General features: G+C 55.3%; 3 protein-coding genes across 3 annotated transcripts; 1 reads left to right on the top strand and 2 right to left on the bottom strand.

The window, feature by feature from the left end:
* Window positions 1-438: 438 nt before the first annotated feature.
* Window positions 439-3,486, bottom strand: E0L32_004951 (uncharacterized protein; the record flags this gene model as incomplete). The annotated part of the gene is made up of 2 exons (XM_031139418.1): window positions 439-571; window positions 674-3,486. The coding sequence occupies 2 exons, from the start codon at window positions 3,484-3,486 to the stop codon at window positions 439-441; spliced, it is 2,946 nt and encodes a 981-aa protein (XP_030996553.1).
* A 398-nt stretch (window positions 3,487-3,884) lies between these two features.
* On the top strand, window positions 3,885-5,756 carry E0L32_004952 (uncharacterized protein; the record flags this gene model as incomplete). The annotated part of the gene is made up of 4 exons (XM_031139419.1): window positions 3,885-4,060; window positions 4,111-4,656; window positions 4,706-4,952; window positions 5,115-5,756. The coding sequence occupies 4 exons, from the start codon at window positions 3,885-3,887 to the stop codon at window positions 5,754-5,756; spliced, it is 1,611 nt and encodes a 536-aa protein (XP_030996554.1).
* A 990-nt stretch (window positions 5,757-6,746) lies between these two features.
* E0L32_004953 (uncharacterized protein) lies at window positions 6,747-7,475 on the bottom strand (the record flags this gene model as incomplete). The annotated part of the gene is made up of 1 exon (XM_031139420.1): window positions 6,747-7,475. The coding sequence occupies one exon, from the start codon at window positions 7,473-7,475 to the stop codon at window positions 6,747-6,749; it is 729 nt and encodes a 242-aa protein (XP_030996555.1).
* Window positions 7,476-8,158: the final 683 nt, after the last annotated feature.

Here is an 8,158-nt window from a genome sequence, read left to right on the forward strand (position 1 = left end):
AAGTAACTGCGCCCTGCCGCAAGATACAGTGCCGGCCTGGAGATCCCATCGACTTCCTCACCGCACTCGTTCGGATTCGTTCCATGCCGAAGCTATAGACGGACGCACGCGATATTATTATAGAGTTGCAACAATGAGCGATGTTGTATTGAATGGGTCGCGGTTCTTCTTGTTGGTCACCTCTGCCAGATCGGGTATAATCGGTGAACCCTTTCATGTTGTTCCCCAGCAGGACCTGCATCACCAAAGAACCTGCTTGCACCGCTTCCTCGCCCTCAGCAATGAAAGGTGCGCCATGGTGCATGCAGCACAGTACCGTCTTCCTCCACAGACAGTGATGGCACTGAGGTACGACAAAGGAATGCTCCTATCTCATGCCCTGGCGGTCTGAGATATGCTGCATACTGTTTGAGCTCAAGAGTCTGTTGGGCCTGTTTGCTATACCGCGCACATATCGGGGAAATGCATTGCTTTGACGGTTTGGATAGGGAGTCGAATCTGGATCGACTGTGCGCTGTAGCTCAGTGGGACACAGGCGGCGGCCTTGCGGATCATGTTTCCACCGCACAAGCTGTCGGTCAGGAGCAAGGCGCACGGGCCGCAACCCTCACCAGGCCGGTTGCGGCCCGTGCACTCACAACCAGTCCTCCGTCAGCACGCACCACAGACACACCTGGCTGGAATCCTCTCCCTCGGGTACGACACGGTGATTTCTGCACCGTCAGGGATATCTCCCAGGGCCACGACCGACGTCCTGTACCTCCCGCTCACTCTCTTCTGTGTCAAGACCGCGTTGGGCTGGCAAGAATGGTTGAGGAGCCGGAAGCTGTTGCCTCGCCTGCCGCAGTGGATCTTGCAAACAAAAGGCTCGCCTTGGATGTCGGGTCTCGCAAAATCCAGCGTCCACACATCGGCGCGAGTCCCGACGGGGAGGATCTCGCCATTGAGGTATCCGATGATGTCGTCTTTGCGGTAGGCTGTCTCGCCTTCGGTGCTGGCCACCGCCTGGAGTCCTCGACCTTTCGCACCGTAGTACTTGATACGAGGCCGTGGCTGGGAGACGCTGTCCACGCACCGGCACTCGTCCTGGTCACAGAGGTCACAGTGCCTCCCTGAGTATAAGTGTGTGGGATCGACGGGCCACGACCACTCTTCAGGCCATCCGTCGGGAGGAGATGTGCCTTTAAAGTTTTCTGCGTCATACATATTCTCGTTCAATGTAGGAAACGGCTGCAGCTCAAGAAGCGCTGCTGCCGCCGTCTTGGCTCGCCTTCGCCTCTTGCTGCTTTCCCACATGAATTCCACATCGTCAGACTCGTAGAGCATCGCTTTCTGGAATGACGCGGCGGCCGAACAAAGATTGATGAAGAATTCGTTGTCCAAGAGGGCATGGAAGGCCTGGATCTCTTCTTCGCTGTTTTCTGTGCCGACCAGATTCATGTAATCTGTTTGTGATACGCCGAAGGGGTGGCCCTTGCTGCTGAATGGAACAAGGCATTGGAGGCCCTGGTATGGGCGGCAGATCGTCTTCCACCTGTTTCCATTGCGTCTCAACCTTTCATAGATGCTCTGGCTGCACTGAAGTTCGTTAATGAGAGCAGTCGTCACCCCGGGCGCGGCACGCAGGCCTCCCTTGGCTAGGTCTTCCAAGGTCTGCGCCAGCCGGGTTTCAAGCAGCCGGACGCGCAGCTTGTCCAGGTCGGAGCGCCCATGAGCTCCGACCAGATCCTTGACCGTATCTCGAATCGTAACGGGCGGCCTTCGTGCTCCTAGCTGTCTTGATGCCTGAATAAGCTGGCGAAATTGCTCTGTCGCTGCCTCACTCATGATGGCCGCCGCAAGCTTCAACAGGTGCGGTGTGAGTGATGAGTTATTCTCTATCGATGGGGCTTGCCATATATGACTCAGCTTCTGCAGATCGCGGAGTGTCGTTTCCAGTGCCTGTGTGGTGGGCTCGCAGCCTCCCCGAAAGCGACCCTGGCGCTTCTTCTTGAGGCTGGGCCCAACATTTGTTTCTCCGGACCTCTGTGACCGCTTCCTGGTGTTCGCTTCGAGACCGACACGGCACGCTTGTACTTGGCGCAGGTTTGGATGCTCCAGCGGGAAAAAACCACACTCCGGGCACACAGGAGTGTTTTCTGGTATGATTGGCTCTCCAGGGAGGGTGAAGTTGATGGCGATAGCAAGGCATGTAGAGAAATTGACAACCTGATGATAGCAACGAGGGCGAGTAACAATCATCTCGCCAGGGCCGCAGACTTCGATGTCAAACTTGATCCCTTCTGCCTCCAGCCTTGCAGGGCTCACCATAAGAGATGCATGACGGACAAACTGGTCGCAGTCGGCCGACGGGCACATGCTCTTGACGAAACGCTCGAACTTGACAGTCTCCTCTTCAGGGAGGATGAGCCATATCTTGAGTCCGTAGCACACATAATTGCAGGAATAGAGCTGCGTGTCCTCGCAATGGGCCGCAGTACCTGAGTTCTTTGGCCCAATATGTTCCCAAACAGTGTTGACCCCTGAAATTTCGCCAAGTCCTAAGAGATCCTGTCCTGGATGCAGCAGTCCGTCGAACCCGTCGGTCAGGGAGGGGCCAACATAATAAGCAATGTCGCCTCGAGGCGGGTTCTCAACCAGCTCATCCAGGTACTCCCGGGCCTCTTCTACTGTAGGCCTCTCGGCTGGTGCAGGCTCTGTTGGGAATAAGAATTCGCGACCTCGAGCCGCCAGTTTGAGGTGACTCAGCCCTGAGCCAAGCTTGCTCGAGGACCACTTGACGGCGACCTGGTAGGTGTCGTCCTCTGGACGCTTGCGCTTTGCTACTGTGTCCGCCCAGTCACACGCCTTGAAGTCTGAGACTTTGATCTTGTTGACGGAAGACCCATGGTGGACGAGAGGGCGGAGACTGGTAACCATGGCCTCGCCAAGCTGGGCCATTTGCAGTGTCGGAGTTGGGCGAATGATGGCGGACGCGCCAGCCGCCCGGTTGCTTGGTGGAGAAGGAGAGTCGCCCGACGTTGCGGTGCTCTCACCAGCAGGACGATGGTAGGTCAGCGGTATCGTCATTCGTTCCGCATCAGGGTCAGTCTCGCATGGTGACGTCGGCGCGGTTGTGACGTCGGAGGAACGCCTTGATTCGGTCTCAGAGGTGGCTCGATTCCTAGAGATGGACCGGACCTGCTCAGTGATAGATGCCAGAGCTACTTTCATCCGACAGATCATTTCGATGAGACCGTCTATCCAGTCAGGCAACTCGGTTGCCTGGCTGTCTCGTTGTTCGAACTCTGGCGCCGGGTTTCGGGAGAGGCGAGCTCCGTCCTGGCGCTCGGACAAGCGTCGAGAACAGAGTTTCTCCTGCAGTCGATCGCACTCCGCCCTCTCGTCTGAGCTGAGAGGAATTGACGGCGGTCGGCATTTGAGGAGAAGGAACGAGTGCACTTCCTCTAAATCCTCCGCAATCGCTCTGACCTGAGCTAGTGCCATTGTCGCGAACTTGACTAGGTCGATGGCATGGTGCGGGGAGATTGAGAGACAGCAGGAAATTGTTGCATGATGCGCGTTTGGGAGAACGGGGCCTGCCTGGCTGATTAGATAGCTTGGCCAGTGAGAGATTAGCGCTAGTACCTTACGGTTAGGGAACTTCACTAGCGCTGGAGAACCTCCATAGGTGCATAGGTGGGGGGCGCGGGGCACGGATGCCCTAGGGCTGCGAACGGGATGGATCATTCCTTCCCTAACCCATGACTAGGTACTGCACATTCAAAGTGGATCAGCTCGCCTTAGCAAAGAACAGGTAAGCTTCTTCCAAAACATTATTTTGACTGCACATCGTAGGCTCATCCATATCCTTGACACCTAATTACCTAGTTCTCGCTGTAGTCATGGCGTTGCCTATTGGTTTCAGGGGTGCTACGTCTACATTCTACCGACTCGAGCCGGGCGTGGTGCTAAAAAGTCCTCGGGAAAGCAAGGTTTTCGGCGCCGCTGAAATCGAGCAGAGTTTCTCGGTCGAGCGGCAAATCCTTGAAATCTTGGGCAGCCACTGCCGAATTGTCGGGTATGTTCATGGCCTAATCATTGACTTGGCTTCACTGACTTTCAATAAAGGTACCTGGGTTGGAAGGAAGATGCCCCGAGGGGTTTAAAGCTGGCTGAAGCTAGCCATGGAAGCCTTCAGCAGTATCTTTATGACAACCCTGTGATCCCATCGTCACTCAGGGAAAAGTGGTGCCGACAAGCTATCAGCGCAGTCGCATTCGTCCACAGCAAAGGGGTCATTCACTCTGATCTACGTCCTGATAACTTCCTTGTCCACGCCACCACCGCAACGTCTCTTGACCTGTGGCTTTGTGACTTTGGCACGTCAGAATGCAAGCAATACGGTTTAAATGAGGGTCGCTTGCCTTATTCAGGCTTCTATGATCCCAACCTCGCGCCTCAACCAGGACAAGCTATGGACATCTTCAGTCTTGCGTCTGTTCTCTACACAATCCTGACCGGACACTGGCCTCATCGCGATCCGGGGCGGTTTCAGACGATAGAGCAAGTCGATGATTACCATGAAAAGGTCGATCGGCTCTTTGGCCTAGGGGAATTTCCGGACGTGGATGGACTCTTCATGGGCGAAGTGATCATGAATTGCTGGGAACACAAGTACTGGGACGTAAAAGACATCGAGCGGGATTTGAGCTAGCAGCTATAGAAAACGCATGTCACACCTATTCAATCTGCACCGTTCCCCTGACAAGCCCTTCTCTATTGATTTGACCATATCACGGCTTCTCACAACCAGGCGTGCCGCACTTCTGTGCAACCTTGGTAGAGCCGAAAGAAGTCCCGACGACACGATGTCTCCTTTGCCTCTTGTCATCGAAAACATTCATCTCCTTCAGACGCAATCGCCCACGCCATCTACCAAACTCAGCAGACGCGAGCCTGTACTACCCGCGGTACGACTGAAACGGGCCCAGGGTGTGGTCTACGCAACCCTAAAGGCACTACGCAGCCTCGGTAAGGCTAGGGGGTGAAGCTCTCCGAGGCCAAGAAATCTTGATGCAAGGATCTAGAATATGCTGTCGCAAGGCCACGAATCCCAAGCCCGAATCTGAAAGGACCCCAAGTACTGGGAGCAGAAGCGCCAGGAACTCGACAAGATCTATTTGGCCCCTGGTCGAAGCGAGGAGAGCACAGCACCCGAACCAGACGCGGGCCCTCAGGTCGAAGAGAACCGCAACGCCGAGTGTCTCTCGGATGAAAACATGCGAAAAGAAGCGGTGTTAGCTTGGGTTCGGGCGAGCGGTCGAGCGGCTCTCGCCGAGCGGCCGGTGTCCCCGTGCACTGACCCTGACACTCCCGCGCTGTCCCGGCCGAAGAGAAAGAGAGCACATGACGAGGGAGGAATCGTCAGAAGATGGGTATCTTCCCCCGAAGCGCTTGAGGGATCACAGAACGGATTGCTCTGGCGCAGATCACGAACCAGATGTCTCCAGCGAAGGGGCCACACGGACAGCCCGGCACTGCACGATACTGTCTGGGAAACAGCGCACGAATGTCAGGAAACAGATGATCCAATGCTCCACCCAGAGACAGCTGGTACGGAGGAGCAAGCCACTGGAGGCTATGGCAATCAAGAAGAATGGCACATAAGATCCAATGGTATTGATGAAGCTGGACTCTCCAAACAACAACCCCCTGGCCTCCTCCGCCTCTTCTACATGCTCTTCTATATCTGTTCTCGTTGCGTCTGTTCCTAGCTGCCAGTCAGATGGTGTAATTTTCGAGCCAGTGCAGTCATTCACACACCTCTGCTGAACATCGGTCTTCATTCCTTCCGCTCGGGTTCATTCCCAAGTTGCGGAGAATCCCCCGCGCGAAGAGCCCGGAGGCGGCTTTCTTCGTGGACAGTCCTTTCCTGTAGTCTCGAAGCAGTCTTTCGCACCTCTTCCTGGAGTCCGCTTTCGTCGTCCCGTCATTCCTTGTGGGCTCGATTGTCTTTTGGGGCAGGTATGTGGGAAGGAAGATAAAGCTTGAGGCCTTATGCTGTACCTTTGGTAGAGACCTAACTGTCGCTATCCCGTATCAATAATACTTGCTCGGACCGTTCCCATTTGGGGGCTGGCATCCATCTCATTGCATGGCGAAGCCTCGTATCCCGTTGTGCCAGGGGCAGCGAGCTCACACGCACACGTCGGAAGTACAACACCAAAACCCGCAGCTACCGCCATCCAAACTAGCAGCCACCCCATTCGGCCATAACCAACGCTGCAGGGGGTTCGGGCATGTCATAACTTTACTGGTGTGTCTTCGTATGATTCGTGTGTTCGGTCATCTACATGCAGTTTGGTGATCGGGCAATGGTAGAGCATCGACCAGACCTCACTCCCGTGAGAAAGCAGAGGAGTCGGTAATGCGGCCAACACGGCCAAGCGTCATGATAGTGTTCGAAAAACGTCGGCACATTGGGGGGACAAACACGTCGTGTGCCTGCAGTCTTTCGAGTCACTGATCGACCAATCGTGGCAACGGGACTTTGGCACGATCCATCAGATCCGCAGAAGGATACGACTGCAGGAATGCATCACGCGACACCGTAAAGAGATAGTAGTAAGTGTCATCCATCAGGTTGTATTCAATCTTCCCAGGCCGACATCTTGGCCACAAAATAACTAGATAAGGAAGAAAACATAGATTTGAAACGCCGAACCCTGATCCAGAATAGAAGTGATCAAAATCAAAACCGCCAATCACTCGCCAGAGGAACTGGCCGGAGGGGAAATGCCCACGACGACATCTCCCACCGCCGCACCCTCCCTGCCCGAGAATCGAGACTTGTCTAGTCTCGAGCGTCTGGCTTTCTTGCGGCGCCGTGGCCCTCCCTCATAATTGCCAGGCAAGGATTCCCTGAAGAGTTCGCCCAGAGTCTGTACTGTATGCGAGACAGTACCAATTTGCTGCTCTAGGTCGTGCAGCTGAGGGTGGGTGGTCGATGGCCGAGTGCCGCCTGTGCCCTCGAAGGAGGGGTTCGGCTCTTGGTCGCGAAGCAGAACGGTGACCATGTCATGGAGGACGCCGACATCCGGGAGAATGAGGAAGTCGAGAGTCTCGGGTGGAGGAGCCAGGTGTCTGACAGCGAAGCACACCATGATCTTGGTGACAAGCATCACATGCTCAAGACTGTCCCGGGGTGGGACATACTCGTCGCTCAGGCGTCGAAGCGCCTCCCCGAAGTCAAGCGAGTTGACATCGTCTTGGATCGGGTAAGTCCACGGAGTCCAGTCCGCGGAGAGCCGGCCTTGGACTATGAGCAGACGGTCTCTGAGGGAGAGCCCCGGGGTGATGGCCAAGTCCAGCTTCTGCTCGATTCGGCCAAGCACGTGGTCATAGTGCTGAACGTTTCTGCAGTGAGTCGCTTCGGGAGACAGGTTCAGGAAAGTCTCGACATAGACGAGCGGGTGGATGTAAGTCTCAGCCATTGTGAGAACTAGGGTAGGGTGGGCTGTGAATGATCTCAGGGAGCAGGCAGATGAGGTAAATCGGTGTTGGCTAGGCTGGAGCGAGGTTGCAGAGATTCATTTGCCAGCAACAGGGCCTTGAAAGGAGCCAGGCTGAGACTTTATAGACGGCTGTTCATGACCAAGGGCGGGAATTGTGTACTCATTGATCCGAAAATGCAAGTCAGAACTGCAAACATGAGAAGGCGGCCAAGAAGAAGAATTGCACATGCGGAGGCTTGGTGACGTCGAACTGTGACTTGAACCTATGAAGGAACACCGGCCAGCGACGCGACCTACACCGTCTGCCCGGTCACGTATTGCTTGCATGGATCGTTGATCTCAATGAAGGATGTGCACTTTGTGCTTCCGGGGTTTCTCGAGCGTTGGAGCTAGACATGCAGCGACCCCTGGAAGGTCTCATTCAATCTGACCTACCTCCCAGGATGGCAGCAGCTTATTCTCGCGCGGAAGATTACAAGGGCATGACGTCTAGGTCGCAAAAGTACTAGCCCACGGGCCTAGCACCCGCAAGCTGAAAGGGTGTACATTTCGGCTGCAGTTTTCGAGCCAGGCTCATCAGCTAATGCATCAAGCCGAGTATGCGCTGTACTGTTGTTCAGCTTGGTCTTGGTCTTCTGCAGGCTCGGGTTAGTTCCGGGTGG

This window comes from Thyridium curvatum (assembly GCF_004353045.1).
Source record: "Thyridium curvatum strain D216 chromosome Unknown NODE_25_length_444008_cov_73.864110, whole genome shotgun sequence".
NCBI classification, from domain to species: Eukaryota; Fungi; Ascomycota; class Sordariomycetes; order Thyridiales; family Thyridiaceae; genus Thyridium; species Thyridium curvatum.